Below are 17,992 nucleotides of genomic sequence, written 5' to 3' on the forward strand. Positions count from 1 at the left end.
TTTAAAGTCTGTACCAGAATTAAAAGTGTTTTTTATGTGCTTTCATGTTGCTCTCTAGCATACTTTTGTTTTATCTTACACAGATCTTGTGTAATTTCTTGTAAAGCAGGTCTACTAATTTCTTGTAAAGAATTTCTTGTGAAGCAGGTCTGCTAATGATGAGTTTCCTCAGCTTTTGTTTATCTAAGTAAGTTTTTATTTCTCCTTCATTTTGAAGGAAATTTTTGCTTAATATATTCTTGGTTGGCAGTATTTTTTCTTGCAGCAAATTGAATTATAGAAGCTCCTTTATTTCTGCTTTGTCACTTTTTTCATGGTGCTTTCAAGATTCCTTCTGTAACTTCTGACCATTTGATTATAACACATCTTGCTGTGTACTCTTTCAGTTCATCCTAGCTGGAGTTCTTTCAGTTTCTTGAAATTGTCAGCTATTATTTCTTCAAATTATTTTTGTCCCATTCTTCTCCTTCTGAAACTCTCAGAATGCGTCTCTTGGTCTGTTTTAGTATGCTTCAAGTCACTTAGGATTTTTTCAACTTTCATTCTTTTTCCTTTTGTGTTCCAATTTCAGATGACTTACCCCTGCCAAGTTTGTTCATTCTTATGCTTGACCAGATCTGATGTTGAGTCTTTTTGATTATTGTTTTCTTTTACTCCAGAATTTCTGTTTAATTCTTTTTTATAGTTTCTGCCTCTTGTTGATAGTCTCATTTTGTTCATGATTATTTTATGAATGTGTTTCATTTAGTATTTATCCTTTCTTTTTGATCAGCGAGCCTCTTTCAGAAAATATGTTGTTGTCTTTGTCAAGTAATCAATAGGTTTCTGGCTTTTTTTTTCATGTAATTTATAATTTTTTTCTTTGGCTGACTTCTGTATATTTGTAAAAAACTGCTTCTTCCCCTAATCTTTGCAGACTGGGTTCTTACAGAGAAAGACCTCCACCACTCAGCTCCAAAGTTGGTCTCTGGTGGTGACTTCCCTGGGCTTATATTTAACCTCCTAATTAAGAATGTTGCTTTATTCACCATCTCATAATCTCTTATACCATCTCATATCTTTCTGTGGTGAATTGCAGGTTCTTTGGTGCTTCTCTGCTATTCTGGTAACCTCCAGGCCTCCAGGGTAGCCACCTATAAATTAACAGATTAGGTGACAGATACCATTCTCCTGTAGAACACTTGACCTTTATACCACGCTTCTCTCTCCATTCTGAGATGGAAGCAGTGGGTCGGGTGTTTTCCCAATCACACCAAGCCGTGCTTGCCTCTGTGGTATTGAGCCGTCTCGGATGCTTTAGCAAGTTGCGCCAGACCTCTTGGGTTTAGCAGTCCCCGGGATAGAAGCTATTATATTATAGTGCCAGGAAAGATGTAACTGTTTTCTCAGGCAGCCCTCTGAAAGCTTGAATATTGGCAATTGTTTCACTCCCCCTTTTCTTCACCCCATGTCCAACTGCCAGGAGAAACCAGAGCTGAGCTGTGCATACTTGTGGAAGGGTTGATTATGGATAAAGTGAAAGGGCTCTTTTTACCCACTTAAGTGTGGCTGTGTTTGTTTCGCTTTGTGCTAACCTGGAGATGCCATACATTCTTAAATTGTTTCTGGATTTCTCATCAAAGAATTGAGTCTATGTATTGTTAATTCATTGTCCCTTTGGGGAAATAATAACTAAGACTTCCCATTCTGCCATCTTGTTTTATACTTACTATCTTAACTAAATATACTGAATGTTATTTCTGGTTTTGTTTCTTGCCCCTCACCTTGAATTACTCTCTTGCCCCTGAGTCTAGCAGAATAAGTCTCCTTTGAGTATCTCATGTTCTCTGTAAGCTAAAAGAGCTGCCCTACGGCTCTTGTCATCATTACAAGTAACTGTTCTTCCTCCTGCTTCCCATCTGCTCATTTCAGATAATTGTGTTCACTTTTGGCTCTGATTCTGCCTTCAGTTGTGGTCATTCTTAAAGATACAGATTGACTCTTCTTGCAAGGCAGTTCAGATTTTTTTGAATGATTCCAATAAATGTTTGCTACCAGGCTTTTAGGTCATTTAAAAATCCATTCATGCCTCAGTGTTTTTATTTTTTTAAAAGATGACATCTATTGTGCAATATTATGTTTGAGTTTCTGCTGAATACATTTACACCTGTTATTGTTGATAATAAGCCACTAATATATTTTCTAATAAAGCTTCACTTGTTCACTGAGTATACTTAGGAATAATGTACCACCTATTGAAGTGATTTGTTTACAGCTCTGTCTTTACAAATGAATTGAATTGAAGGTTCTCCTTCACAGGAATTAAGTCTTATTCATCTTTTTTCCCATGAATCTCATACAGTCCTTGGCATATACTAGGCTTATTTAATAAAATGGCACTACATAATCATCAGACTTTGAATTTTTCCCTCTGTACTTTTACCTCTAATGTTTTCAGGATGTACCTTAGCCTTCAACTCTGTCTGGTGTTCCTGAGTTCAAAATCTCCTCCTTTTACCCTATCGAGAGCACAGAACTTAAGTCTTCCACCAAAGTGGGGCAGAGAGTCAGAAAGGGGGATGGATACCTGTTTCTTAAGCAGATCTTCAACTAAATCCAACTCCACCTTCCAGAGTTACCTGGTGCACCTTTGGAGGTTTAGTTAGACAAATTGGTTTGCTTCATTTCTGATGATGAGTTACTCTGCCAAGGGAATATCAAGAGTTTATATATTTAATATCTCTGTCCCTTTTTTGATCCAAACTAATACAGCACAATAGACAAAACAAATTTTTAGACAAAGACAATATTTTTAAATAGTGTGTATCCATGTTCTCTTTTCATTAGCCTTTCTTAGTTAATCCGCCTCAACTCATTCTTGGCATTTTAGCAAATGTCTCATCATATTCTTGTCTGTTTTAACCTTTCCAAGGGTATGTTTATATTAGATGCATTGATGAGATAATTATATTTCACCATTAGATTAGTTTCTTTCCCTCTGGTAAGCAATGCATAAATCTGTATTTATGAAAAATAAAGTAGTTTTTGTGCATTGGTTTCTGGAAATAGTTCTGACATTTTATTGTTGACTTAGAAAGTGTGTTGTATATGTTTTGTTTTCTGTTTGCTAATAGAAAACATCTGTTTGGAGCTTTCCTTTGAAGGGATCCTCCTAAATACTTTGGCCTCAAACAAATTCTTAGTTTTAGAAAAAATAACATAACCCCAAAGGTTCTTCTTTATATATACTTTCATTATTTTGTACCTCTACACTGATTTTTTAAATAAGTACAATTTACTTGCTAGAAAATAGAATGGTATTAAGGTTTTGTTCACTTTTTAAAGCTAGATGTTAGAATTACATATTTTGAAAGTCATTTGAATACAACTGGGCACAGCATTAAACAGCTTTTTAAAAGATGTGTACCCAAACCTGAAATCACTGGAGGAAAAGTCCTTTCTGGAAAGTAGTATTTATGTACATCAGTAGCAGATCAAAGCAGGTAACCCTAATCTTTTCTGTTTGTGACAGTACGTTTTGAAGAGAATGAATGACTGTCTTACTCAACTCTATTAGGTGAGAACTTGGCCTTTACAATTTCAAACATTTCACCAAAGAAGGAACAGCTATTAAAATGTATGGGCAGGGGCAGATAATGAATATAGAAAAGATGAAAAGAAAAACTTTCTATAAATATGGAGGGAAAATGGAATCATTTTAACAGTTTTTATAAATCAGTACTCTGAAGACTAGAGTTCAACTGAGTTGTTATTAGCTTCACTTAATGTGCCCTGCGTTCATTCTGAGTGTATTTGCTGACCTTTCTCCTTTGAATTCAGAGACTGAACTCCAAGGGCGCGCTGGAGAGACACCTTGCTCCTCTCCTCTGTTCTTTGTACCTTGTGGCAGCCTTACTTTCTATTTTTTTTTTTAAAGATTTTTTATTTGTGCATACAGAACTGGAGTATAGGCCAGAACTGAAGGGGCGGTGAGAGGATTCACCAGAGACAGACTGGGGAGCAGAACAGGCTGACAGACAAAGTACACTGCTGAGGGGAGCAGTGGACGGGTCAGAAGAGGTCTGCAGTACCATGTGGGTCACCTCCAGGGCGGGGTTCAAACTCCTGCTGAAGTGGCTTTAGCTTCTTAGTGCTGTGCTTTAACCCGCTGCGCCACCAGGGAGGGCCCTCACTCTTTTTATAAAATGAGTAGTATAAATGTAAGGCATCCAGATGTTCCTACACAGGAATTGTTTGTTACCAGTTATTTATTCATCCCTCTTTCAGTGCTTATTTACTTTTCTTTTTCTTTAGTGCTTATTTCTTTTCTGTTTTACTGTGTTTGCTAACTCATCTGTCACACCCCCCTGACAGACAAGGAAGAAAGGACCTACAATCCTTACTAGTTTAACCTAAATGTTAAACTAAATACTTGGTTTAACTTACGTGTTCTTATAAAATCCTCATGACAGTGTTGGGTGGGGTGATAAATTCTTACTAGAATCAGAATCTGAAGAATTATTTTCCCAGAATCACTCAGCCAAGAAATAGCAGATCCAGGATTTAAATGTAATCTATCTGATGCCAAAGTCTAAGGTTGTGCGATAAACACATGGACTTTTCCATGAGAGAGCAAGGTTATACACATTTTTGTAATTGAAAAAAAAAAATGTAAAGATGAGCTTTTGAAATTCAGCATTTTGTTTTTTTATTTTGACATGTTTTTATGTTTCTCTGCTTCCCATTCAGGTTGCTAAGGGAACAGGAACTTTATTGTGAATAACCAACCTAATATGAGAATTCCTGGGTGTCTTGCTAAATGTTGTTTGAATGTGTGACAGTCTGTGAGCAGTGAACTTTTATAGGAAGGGTTCTTTCTTACCCTTAGCCCTGGCATCTCCCCTTTATGACTCTTCTTTAGTAAAATAGAGGCATCCATGGTGCTGCAGTTAACAGGATAAGTGCGTTTCCTACTTGTTCAAAAACTTTGTCTTGTCAGGTCTTTCAGGTCAAGATGGAAGAAGTCTCTGTTGGTCTGGACTGTGATGCTATTGTTTATGTAACTTCTGAAGTGAAAGGGAGAGCAGTTCAGAGTAGGCAAAGAAAACATAAATTTCCATTAGAAGGTGATTATAGATTTTCTTTAAAAACTCAATTATAATTCTAAAATGGTATGAATTTCCTTGTTCACCAAGGTTGAGTTTTTATCAGTCCATAATTACGAGTCATTTTAGGTATCTGATGAGCTTCCTTGAGATGAAATGTTAGAACGAACTGGAAGTGCATGGGACTCATGCCTCCAGGAGTCATTGAATTGAGAAAGAGTAAAGGACAGTTTTTTAGTCTCTCTTGCCCAATAAGCTAGAAGTAACCAGGAAATCTTCTCCTTAGGTGGATTAGAAACAACCCCATTGTAAAAGCATCACAAATCTAAACTATAGATTTATACTCTTTTTTTCCGTCTTTTTTTGAGGAGGTACCTTGATTTACCAAATTGCTTATGACTTGTGGTATAGGGTCACACCTCTTGAGATATATGTTACCCCACCACACCTATCACCAAAACACCCATCGTCCTCTACCATAGTCTGTTATGTTCCCTCTTTCTTGGTCTCCCTACCTCCCTCCCTGTAGCCTTAATTCTACAGTCAGATTTCTAGGATTTTTCGTTCTTTCATGTTAACCACCCAACCCAGATAAAGTCTTTCCTTCATGTCCTGTGCTCCCTATACTTCATATATCTCAGAAGATAAGTGAATGACAGATGACTAACACCATTGCTTGGATAGTCTTTAAGAGTTATTGTAGAAATGCCCTTCATAAAACCATACCAGGACTAAAATGATCTAATCCCCCACTGAAATACCTTTGAGCTCAATTGAAATATAAATGCACTTAATGTTTAACAATGCTATGAGTGTTTTGTTCTAAGAGTATTAGCAAAGTTGTAAAGTAACGTTTTCTATGTTTCTCAACAACTAATTGTATTACTAAAGAGGAAATAACAAAAGCAACATTTTAAGTGGAAAAATGTCTTTAATTTCATGGAGAAAGTTTACCTTCCAAATGTTTAAGCTTTTATTACAATGAAAATTTACTTGGGAGAACTAGATCTTTAACATTAGAGAAAACTGGAGATTAGGAAATGGAATGATATGGATCATTAGCTTTGAGCATAAATCAAAATATAGTTGTTTTTACAGAAAAAAATAGAAGAACCAGCATAGATAGAACTAAGGGTTCTAGATTAAATAACATTACAATTTAATTTGAACTGTAGAAACAGAACTTCCTGAGGCCATTATATAAAAAAAAAAAATTGTTTCCTTTTTAAAAGACATTTAGAATGAAATGTTAAAGTACTTCTAAGTCTTATCCTTCTGGAATATAATGTATATGTAAGTACTAATGTTACATACTCCTATTGTTATAATCCTATTGAAACACTTAAACAGATGTTATTTTAGTATTTTTGTTCATCTCTGTGTATTTTTAACAGAAAATTTAAATATACCCATTCTGATTTGTTTAGTTTTAAACAAGTCTTCAGAGACCATGACACTGGCAGCCATTAATGCTTTCTGGCAATAACTTTCATTAAAGTTGGTGCACTTTTTTTGCCTTTCTCTTCTTCCAAGGACACTGATTCTAGACATGCCAACTTAGAGCCATTTCTGAGGTTTGCTACAGGAAGCAAAATATAGAAAGTATCATTAAATTAAGCCATTCTTCTCCAACCTGTGTCACAGAACAAAGGACAGAATTTCTAGAATTTGATAGGTTATGACTTACATGCCGTGCATAAATTGCAAGCATTTCTGACCCAGGCTTAACAAGCCAATGCAGAGAATGGCTATGTGAAAGGGACGAGAATGCCCTTGCCCCATCCCTGAAAGTAGCAAAAGTGTGTTCTGTGCCATCCTGCCTTTTTGTAGACTTGGGTCTGATAACAACTCTAGTTTAAGTGATTGCTGGCCTCACAATCTGGTCATCCCTAAATGGAGCTTTCCCATTAAAGGGCATGAATTCTGGAGTCTAAGGTACAGTGAGTATGTTTATTAAGCAACCTGAAAAGGACATGTTAATATGTTAACACAGAAGTTTCATCTATTATGGAGTTTGCCAATTGAATATAGAATGTATTATAATAAGGGTATGAGATTTATTTCTCCTTGTTTTTTCCTACAGACATAATGAAATAGCCAAAAAAGATAAATAAGAATAGCGCTTTCCTTCTAGAGTAGGCATGATTGGGCTGGTTTTCTCTAATTGTTGTAAATTCAATCTTTGTATTCATAAGTTTAACTTTCTATATTCCAGACAACTCAACAGAGATTAGCCACAGTTTATTTAAACAGAAGACACACACAAACAAAGCAATAGTTTTTTGTTTCTTTTGTTCAGGAAGACTTCACTTGCTTACTTGTTAAAAACATCTTTCCCATTTCATTGAGGCAGATTTGGAAGTCAAACCAGAAACTTCAGGCTCTACTACGATGGCAAGCACTTTGTTGGGGAGAAGCGCTTTGAGTCCATCCACGATCTGGTGACTGATGGATTGATTACTCTCTATATTGAAACCAAGGCAGCAGAATACATTGCCAAGATGACGATAAACCCAATTTATGAGCACATAGGATACACAACCTTAAACAGAGAGCCAGCATACCAAAAACATATGCCAGTCCTGAAAGAGACACATGATGAGAGAGATTCTACAGGCCAGGATGGGGTATCAGAGAAAAGGGTAAGCTACCATGAAACCACACTTTATTTTCTTTTGTTTGGGTTCTAATAAGAAAGCCATTGTTGCCAGAAGAGATTGACCTTCACAGTGCTTTCAAAAGATAATGCATTGTCCCATTATGTCTAGTTTTTATGGTGCTGAGCTTTGTCTATGTCTAATTTTTGCTTAGTTTATGTGTCAAATATATAATTTTTTTTCCTGATTATTTCCTATTTTGACAGTTTCAGTTTTAGACAGTCTTGGGAAGGGGTGGTGGATAAATAGTCCTTAGTAAAAAAAAGTCTAGGTGTTTTGGTGAGAAGAAACACAAGGTCAAGGAGAGTAGAAGGACTTGTCCTACATAAGAAATTTAGAGGGTTCATTATTTATCACAATTACTTTATTTCCCTTAAAGATAACTCAAGTACTTCTTCAGCAAAACGCTATCTACCCTTATTTTAAAAATATGCATGATTAAGTTCCATCTATCACTAATAATTGCAACATTTTGAGAGTCAGTTTCTTTAGTAACTGAAGGATTTATCTGTTATAAATTCTTAAGGAGTCATTGAGTCAGGAAGTTTTACTTTCCCTCAGTTCTGAAAGACAATTTCAACTTTTCATTTTCATAGTTTAATCATAATGTATTTGCAGTTAACATTAGAAATTTACATTTCTTTACATTAAGATTATTTTACTCTGAAAGTTGTCCCTAGCCACTCCCAAAGAAAAGAGATTTTCCTGATGTTTTATATGTATGGGGTTTAGGTGGGGATTTTATGTATTCTATTCAAAGTTGTATGAGTTCATTCTTACATACTCAAGAATGTATAGTTTTTATATTGAAGAAATGTAGTTTTGTGTAGTGGTTTGATGAGATAGGTTCTATCACCAAAGAAATTTATGTACAGATTTCTACCATTTCACCAAGCAAGTGAATTTTAGCAAGTTACTTAATTTCTCTGTGCTTTGATGTTCTTGTTCTTTTAATTGTAAAAAATAGACCAAGTTGTCATAAGGGTTGGATGGATGAGATCGTATGTGTAAACTAAGCAAATAGTGCTGGAACGTGCTAAGCACTCTAGACAAATTTGGTGGCATTGTTGTTATAAAGCCATAGCACCTCAGGACAGCACTCTAAAGAACTTGCAGTTGGCTTAGATAGTTAAATGCAGAATAGAAATTCAAAATGTCCATTGTCCAGTCCACATTTTAGTCTCTGGCAGATCTTAAAATGGCATTTTGTGGCTACAGAGAAACCCATATTTTAAATTACAGGCTGTAGAAAATGGTCTTTCATATACTCATTCTTGTTAGTGACCACAAATCGCATTTGGAAGTAACTAGAATCTAAAATCCTAAACACATGCTGCATTTTTTATTGGTTCTTTTCATCCTCTAATGTCCAGTTTTCTTACTTTTGGTTATTTTCCATTCATGTTATTTTAATAGTGCTTGAATTTAAATATCTAATGCTATTACTACATTTTCTGAACTGTGCTAGACCATTCTAAGGCACTATTTATGAAACACTGACAATTGTGCTAATGAGCCCCTGAGTTATTTAATCAGTGGTAACGTCTAGTGGTAACCTTTGTTAATGCGTCTTGTATCTACTTTTCCAGAGACTTGAACTAAAGACACTTAGCTTTTTAGCATTGGACTAGTTATTTAACTTTACAGGGCTGTGATTGTATCTTTTTGCCAAGTGAAAATAATTTCATAGAGGCAGGAGACTGGGGACCCTTTTACTTAGCTCTAGGATCCCTGATTCTGTACGTATTTGGGCAGCTTTCTGTGTTACATCAGACCCATGCTGTGCTCAGGACCCTTGCTGGATTACGTAGAGTGACTAGCTGGTCTTGGAAAATACCAGTTGCCAGCAGTACACAGCTCAGAATATTTAAGAAATTACTCTTGGCCTTAAACTGCATGCATCTTAAATCTAGTTGGCTTAAAATCTACTCACTCAAAAATAGATTTATTTTATTTACAGGTGTCATCCCACAGGACTTGAAACATTGATTCCCTGTCACAGTGGATGACATTTGTAAGTAAAGACAATCATGTTGAATTGACTTAAGATACCTATAAATACAGGTGTAGTTTAAGAAATATCTTCCTGGGTTGTGCGTAGCAGAAGCCCCTCTCGTCCATGGCTCCTTCTTCTAAGAAGCAGAAATACTAGTTTTGAAACAAGCTGGTGTGTTGTTGTGGGAAGCATACTGTGTTATAACTCAGAACCGGGTTTTAGTTCTACAGGAGTTGATTTTATATGACAGTTTGGGTAGTTTGCTTCACTTCTCTGAACAGGGTTCATTTAGCAGAAAGCCTTTGGATTAGCTGGTCTCTCTCTGTGGCTCTTCCCTGCCATCTGACAGTTTAAGGAGTATAGAGGTGTTACACAGAGCAAGAAAGAGCATTGAAGTGGGGTCTTGGAGGGTGAGACCTGCTTTTAGCCAATTCATCAACTAACCAGAGGACCTAGGGGCAGTTCCCCAATCTGTCTGCACTTCAGTTTTTTCATACTTAAGAATGATGGGTTTTGCACTAAACATTAATTTTACAGAATTGCAGTAAATGCTTACTGTGGAAGTGTTCTCTGCCGAAATAGGTTCGACAAAAGTCAATTTTATTTATTTTAATCATAAACCCATTCAACAAACATTCACCATCTGCACGTTTCTGGATGTTAAATATAATGGGGAGAGAAGGTTAATTCCGATTTGACATTAATTTATTGGGAGGATATAATAGTGATAAGGGAAACAAATGAACTATTTCTTTTCTGTAGGCCTCTCAGCTTGGTTAATGACCTCATGTATGTTCTGACTCTCCAAGGATACGCCCTTACTTTTCTGAATCATTGCTGCTATCCCAAATATTTTAGGAGAATAATGCTTTTTGCAACTCAATTTGGAAAATCTTGAACCAGATGAACTTTGAAGTATTTTCCTTATTCTAAAATTGAAGGGTGATAATTCAAAAGGTTATTTTCAGTCCAGTGGTTTAAGTACAGCACCTGAGCTTTTGTGGAAGGTGGTTAGGATGATTTTCTGCCACAGGCCCTTAAACTTGAAGATTAAATCTGATGATCCTTTGTGATGGGGAATTTTTTTCCAAGTGTTATTGTTACTTTTCTCATTAGTTACTTCAACTGCTTCCTAAATTTGATTTTTAAATTTGTATATAATTTATGTGTATATATACACACATATGTGTATATGTATATATGTGTATGAATACACAGTATACACACTTATGTATTTTTTACACCCTTGTTTGTTTTTGTACTCTCAGGGATAGTCCCTATAGAATTCTCACCACTAACTGGTTTATTATTTTTTTTAAAGATTTATTTATTTATACACACAAGAACTGGTATGTAGGTCAGAGATGCAGGGGTGAGAGGATTCACCAAAGACTGAGCTGGGAGCAGAGCAGGTAGATCTACTGAAATACACTGCCGAGGGGAGTAGCAAGCAAGGCAGGAGAGGTCTGCTGTGCCATATAGGCTACTCCCTGGCCAGATCGAACTCATGTTGCAGAAGCTGGCAATAGCTTGATAGCTTTGAGACTGTTCATTCCTGGCTAGGACTCCCTCATATTACTTTGAAAAGCAGTGGTGAGAGTGGACATCCTTGTCCTGTTCCTGATCTTAAAAGGAAAGGCTTTCAGCTTTTCACCACTGAGTATATTGGCTGTGGGATTGTCATATAATACTTTAATCATGCTAAATATGTTGCTTCTATCCTGAGAATTTCGAGAATGTTGAACTTTGTCAAATGCATTCTCAGCATCTATTGATATGATCATATGGTTTTTATTTTACTTTTTGTTGATGCGTTGGATTACATTAGCTGATTTTCAGATGTTAAACCATCCTTGTGCCCCTAGAATAAATCCCACTCGGTTGTGGTGTAGTATTCTTTTGATGCATTGTTGGATTCTGTTTTTCATTAGATAGAATGGTCTGTCATTTTCCCTTTCTGTGTTGTCTTTGTTTGGTTTTGGTATTAGTGTAATGCGGCTTCATAAAACACATTTGGTAGCACTCAATAGGTAGTATTTTATTGTGTGTATATCCCACATCTTTACCCACTCATCTGTTATTGGGCACTTAGGTTTTTTCCATAACTTACCTATTTTTTTTATAACAGTTTACTTTTACATCATTTTGTACTTTTTTTTTTCATCTCAATTGTAATCCCCATGGGTTTACCATCACCAAGTCACCCGTGTGCCATCACCATAATCCAGGGCACTTCTCTCCCCACACTCCACCCCCCGTTTTTGATCTCATTCCCCACTCCAGCCCCACAAAATGTCTCTGTTATATGGTTGTTCATTATTCTTGTTATTTTCTCGCCTGGTCTATTAAGTACTCAATTTTTTTTTTAAAGAGTTTGTGTCAGTACTTTGGGTAGTATATCATTTCTGAATGTTTAGTTGAATTCATTTGTGAAGCTGTCTGGTCCTGGACTTTTGTTTTGGAGGAGGGTTTTGATTATTGTTTGAATTTTACTGCTTGTAATTGGTTTGTTTAGATGTTCTAGTTCTTCTTTATCTAGCTTTGGAAAGATATTGTTCTAGGAATTTGTCATCTCTTTTAGATTATTGAACTTGTTTGCATATAACTGATTGTGGTAATCTGATTATTATTTTGATTTCTACTGATTCTGTTGTACTTTCTCCTCTTTCATTTATGATCCTATTTATTTGTCTTCTCCCATTTTTTCTTTGTGAATCCGGCTAGAGGTTTGTCTATTTTGCTTATTTTTTCAAAGAACTAACTTGGTTTTGTTGATCTTTTGGATTGTAATTTTTTAACTTTCTATTTCATTTATTTCTGCTTTGCTTTAATTTTTATTATTTCCTTCTACTGGTTTTGGAGGGTCTTTTGGGTTATTGTTCTTTTTCTAGTTCTTTGAGATGGAAGATTAGGTTGTTTACTTGCATTCCTTCTTGTTTCTTGATGTGAGCCAGTATTGCTATATACTTTCCTCTTATTAATGCTTTTGCTGTGTGAAATACATTCTGGAAAGTTGTGTGCTCATTGTTGTTCATCTCAAAGTATTTTCTAATTTCTTCTTTGAGCTCCTCTTTAATCCAGTGGTCCTCTAGGAGGGTGGGTTTCATTCTCCATGAAGTGGAAGGGTTCCTTGCTTGCTTGGCTTATTCCTAGTTTGATGTCTTTATGATCAGAAAAAAAATAGTTGATATAATTTTTATCTTAATGTATCTTTTTGTCTTGTGGGCCATTATGTGATCAATTCTGGAGAATGATCCATACACACTTGAGTAAATGTATAGTCAGATTTTTGGGGGGGTGGAATGTCTTAAAGATATCTGTTAAGGCCCATGAGATCCAGGTCTTTATTTAGGGCTCTCGTGTCCTTGTTTACTTTTTGTCTCATTGACTGTCCAGTGGTGAGAGTGGGATGTTGAAACCTCCTACTATATATGTATTTTCTCTAATGTCTGTTTTCAGAGCTGATAATAATCGTCTGATATATTTTAGTGTGTCTTCATTTGGTGAGTATATGCTGATGAGTGTTATATTTTCCTAATGTATTAGTCCCTTAATTGTAATGTAGGTTCATCTGTGTCTCTTTTCACCATTATTAGTTTGAAGTCTATTTCATCTGATTATGAGTATAGCTGTTCCTGCCTTTTTTGGTCCATTTGCTTGTAGGATTGCATTCCAGCCTTTTACTTTCAGTCTGTGTTTATCTTTTGTAGTTAAATGTGTTTCCTGGAGTCAACAGAAGGTTGGATTTAAAAATTTTTTTTAAAGATTTATTTATTTATGCATACCGTACTGGGGTACAGGCCAGAGGTGCAGGGGCAGTGAGAGGCTTCACCAGAGACAGAGTGGGGAGCAGAACAGGCAGATGGATGAAATACACTGCTGAGGGGGGAGCAGTGGGTGAGACAGGAGAGGTCTGCCGGGCCGTGTGGATCACCTCTGGGGTGGTGGCTCAAACTTGCACTGCAGTGGCCACGGCCAGCTTCATAGTGCTGCTCGTTAACCCACTGTGCCATCAGGGCTGGATTTTTAAATTTGTTTGTTTTTTAATCCATTTACATTTAGATCCATTTACATTTAGAGTTAATATTGATATGTTGGTATCTGTATTTGTCATTTTATTCATCTTTTTGTGATTTTATTCCTTTATTCTTTTCTTCCTATTCAGTCCGCTGGTTGGTTTTGGCTTTAGAGCTTCTTATAGTACTTTTTGGAGAGGGAGTTTAGTAGTAATGAATTTCTGGAGACTCCTTCATAGGAGAAGGAGAACTTTGTGGGCTGAGTATTTTTGGTTGACTTTTATATATCCTTTTGTTGACTTTTAAGTTTGTTGAATATGTCACTCCATTCTCTTCTTGCCTGTAGTGCTTCTTCAGAGATGTCTGATGTCAGCCTGTTTGGTTTTCCTTTAGAGGCTATCTGTTACTTCTGTTCATCAGCTTCATTATTTTTTCCTTGTCTTTGATTCTTGGAAACTTTATAATTATGTGTCTTGCAATGTTTTCCCTTCAGTGTGGTAATTTGGTGTTCTTGTAGGTTCCAGTATTTATTTTCACCTTCTCCTTTATACTTGGGAAGTTCTCTTCGATTGTCTCCTTGAATAATTTCTTGGGATTCCTTTAACTTATATTTTCTTTTCTCAATGTCAGATAGTTCTTGAAGTGTTTTTCATTCCTTTTCCATTGTACTTCCTTTTCCTTTATTCTGCTTCTTTTTATCTTTGAGAGTTCTAATTCATTCTTCTATTTCATCAATTCTGTTCTTGTTACTTTCCCCAGAGTTCTTTAGCTCCTCCATTAATCTTTTAATATCCAGTGTTTCCTTCATTTTCTTCTTTAAAAACTCAATTTTATTCTTCAGTTCATTAATTATACTTCTCATAGCATTCTTTTCCCTTTTATTGTCTTGGTTTTTTAATCATGGTGATTTTAAATTCTCTATCTGGCAGACAGAGAAATTCTACGATGTCATTGTTGTTGAATTCTGGGACTAATTTTCTTTTTGTGGTGTGTCTTTCCCCAGAGGGCTTGCTTGGTTATTTGAATTTTTACTTTTCCCTGTTGTTTTTGAATTTGTGAAATGCACTGGGCCATTCTGTACTCTGGTACTGACTGGCATCTCTTTGGGATGTGTCTATTAGGATGTCAGGAACTGATGGCCAGACTGAACCTGGCAATGTTATACCACACTCCACAAGGATATTCCTGTCATCCTCATTGGACTCTTAATATTGCACCATTCCACCTTCTACTGCAGCTAATCTTCTTAAGAAATTTCAGCTTTCCTGCAGATTGTTCTCATTTTGGGTGACATACAATTAAATTATATTGCTTCCTCATTTTGAAATAGCAATTAGAAACTTAAAAACTTTTCTAAATATATTTTCTAAAGATTAAAGAGACATTTAAACATGAAGTTTCAGCATACATAGAAGCCATGCTCCTTTTTCTAAATTGGCTTTACCTTAGCAGTCCACACTAGCAACAGGCCTAATTTCTACTGGTTATTTTTTTAAAATGTCTCTTGGTACTGTATTTTTTCCTTAGTGGTCATTATACAGATAATATGCTGTATTTTTATATTTCCTTAGTAGTGGATATAATACTTCGATACTCAATTAGTGGGCTGAATGCAATAGTTTTTTGATCACTTTACTTAATAGTAATGTAATTTTAAATCTTTATAACTATGCTTTAGAAAAATCACATAATTATTAATAATATAAAGTGAAAAATAAAATATTTTGCTTATTATACTTTGCACTTCAGAGACCATGTTAGAGTGAGAAACTCTGAATCTAGCCAGAACTTCTTCACTTTGGATTTAGTCATTTAAGCCCCAAACCTACCCCACATTTGAGAATGACCTGCAATGGCAAGGGTGTGCAAAATTATTTGTAGGTTTTGTGGAACTTCACCAAGCTAAGTTGTGTGTGTGTGTGTGTGTGTGTGTGCGCGCGCGCACATGTGCATGTGAAATTTTTATTCCCTAGGACTTTTGAAACAAATGCAGTGCAAAACTTAGGATATTATTATATTAATATATTCTTAAGGAATTTCTTATGCATTTATATTCCTTGAGAATTGTCAGGCTGCACATGTATTGAAATGTCTCGACATTGAAATGCAATTGTAGCCCTGCCGAAAGGGCCCCAACTACTGGAATTCTTTGGATACCTCTCTGAAATGACAAGAGTCTTTGTCTCCTGGCCTAGGAAGGAGCCTTGGTAGTCTGGTCTTAGTCTCCAACAAGGCAGCTCTCCTAAATGTTTTACTTTCCTTGAAAAACATGTAGCCAATTAGGGCCCTCCCTGGTGGCGCAGTGGGTTAAAGCACAGCACAAAGAAACTTAAGCCACTTCCACATGAGTGCGATCCCTGCCTGCCCTGGAGGTGACCACATGATGGGGCAGACCTCTCCTGACCCGCCTGCTGCGCCCCTCAGCAGTGTGCTTCATCGATCTGCCTGTTCTGCTCCCTACTCTGTCTCTGGTGAAGCCTCTCACCCTCCGCATCTCTGGCCTGTACCCCAGTTCTGTACGAATGAATAAATAAATAAATCTTTTAAAAAAAAATACAGCTGATTATCTGTATTTATATAATTTCAGTGTTCAGTATTTATATAATTTCAGCAGGAGGGTCATATTCAAACTTAATCATTATGAAAAGCAGCAACACCAGAGGAGTGGGCGGCATGGAACCGTCTGCAGACAGCTCTGATTTCTTGACTTTGTGCTTTCCATGCTCTTTTGAGCCTGGGGTGTTTTTTCCTCCTTCCACGATTTCCCCGAGCTGCGCTCCTGTCTTTCTCCTTGGTAATCCTGCCTTTACCCACCTCTGTCCTTTTCTCCCCCAGTCAAATTTATATGCTCAAGTTTCCACCGTGACTTTTTCAAAGTTTATAGCTGTTTTGCGGGTGAACAGCCCTGAGAGAACTGCCAGATGTGCCTGAGGTCACTTATTTGCATTAAAAAGCCAATTTAGTAATTTATGAGTAACACTATAACATCTATACAGAACTTCTAACAGTGAGTTTATCCTCCTTTCTGTAAACATCCTTAAGAAACCAAGCTGAATTTTAAATGCAAGTGAACTGAAAGCTAGAGGTGGTTGTCTTAAGCAATCCTTCAACCTCTTGGGTCTCAGCTGGTCCCAGCTCTAAAATGAGGGCTGTGGATGCCATTGCACTGGTGATGCCTGTTAATGAGGCCTTGTGACTTGGCCTCCTTGAAAATGTACAGAGCTGTGTGGTACTTTATTGTGCTTGGGATCAGAGCTGTCCCCCACCGGATGCCCACTCACCGTCTCAATACTGTTTCCCCAGCTTTTGCCAGGAACAGCATATCCGGGTTTCTTCTTAAAATCCATCTTTTCAATGTGTAAACTGTCCCTTAATTCACAAGATAACATCAAAAGGCTCCTCATTACTTCAGCAAGAAAATAAATAGACTTTGTCTTTCAGTAATACTTTGAAATCTGTACTTGGGTCTAATCCGGAAGCATGTGCCTTTTGCCATTAATGTGATAGTGACTTTTTTTTTTTTAAGATTTATTTATTTGCATACAGAGCTGGAATACAGGCCAGAGGCTCAGGGGCAGTGAGAGGCTTCACCAGAGACAGAGTGGGGAGCAGAACAGGAAGATCGACAAAGTACACTGCTGAGGGGAGCAGCGGGCGGGTGAGGAGAGGTCTGCCACTCTATGTGGTCACTTCCAGGCAGGCGGGGATTAAACTCATGGGGAAGTGACTTTAGCTTCTCAGTGCTGTGCTTTAACCTGTTGCGCCACCAGGGAGGGCCATGTGCTAGTGACTTTTAAGACTGGATATGTTATTCTCCTGAGGTGTTTTCGTATTTTTTAAATTAACGACATATTATTGTACATGTTTGTTTTTTCCACAGTATAGGATTTCTCCCTTCGGGTGTGGTCACCATAGTTTTCCTACCACCAAAGCACCCACAGTCTCCCACCATCATCCACTGTGCTCCCCCTACCCCCTCTTGGATGCCTCAGATCTATGGTCATCTTTCAGTGATTAGTTTTAAAGTTTGTCTTTCTGTGGTCTTTTTGGTATTTTAATATTTACTAGTGTTTTAACTCTACAAAATAAGTAATGCCTCTGCTTCTCTGCTTGTTGATGAACTTTTTTAAAATAATACTGGTTTATTTGGCCCTCCGTGGTGGCACAGAGGGTTAAAGCACTGCACTGGGAAGCTAAAGCCACTTCCGCATGAGTTCGATTCCCACCTGCCCCGGAGGT

At 36.8% G+C, this 17,992-nt stretch overlaps 1 protein-coding gene across 1 annotated transcript in view; it reads left to right on the forward strand.

Moving 5' to 3' along the window:
* The window catches only part of CHN1 (chimerin 1), a 154,011-nt gene that overhangs the window by 73,529 nt on the left and 62,490 nt on the right, over positions 1-17,992 (forward strand). The window contains exon 6 of the mRNA XM_004674510.2: positions 7,438-7,726. Within this exon, the coding sequence (XP_004674567.2) occupies positions 7,438-7,726 (289 nt within the window). The remainder of the gene's footprint in view (positions 1-7,437; positions 7,727-17,992) is intronic.

The sequence above is a fragment of the Condylura cristata genome, unplaced genomic scaffold (assembly GCF_000260355.1).
Source record: "Condylura cristata isolate star-nosed mole 26May11 unplaced genomic scaffold, ConCri1.0 scaffold00002, whole genome shotgun sequence".
NCBI lineage: Eukaryota > Metazoa > Chordata > Mammalia > Eulipotyphla > Talpidae > Condylura > Condylura cristata.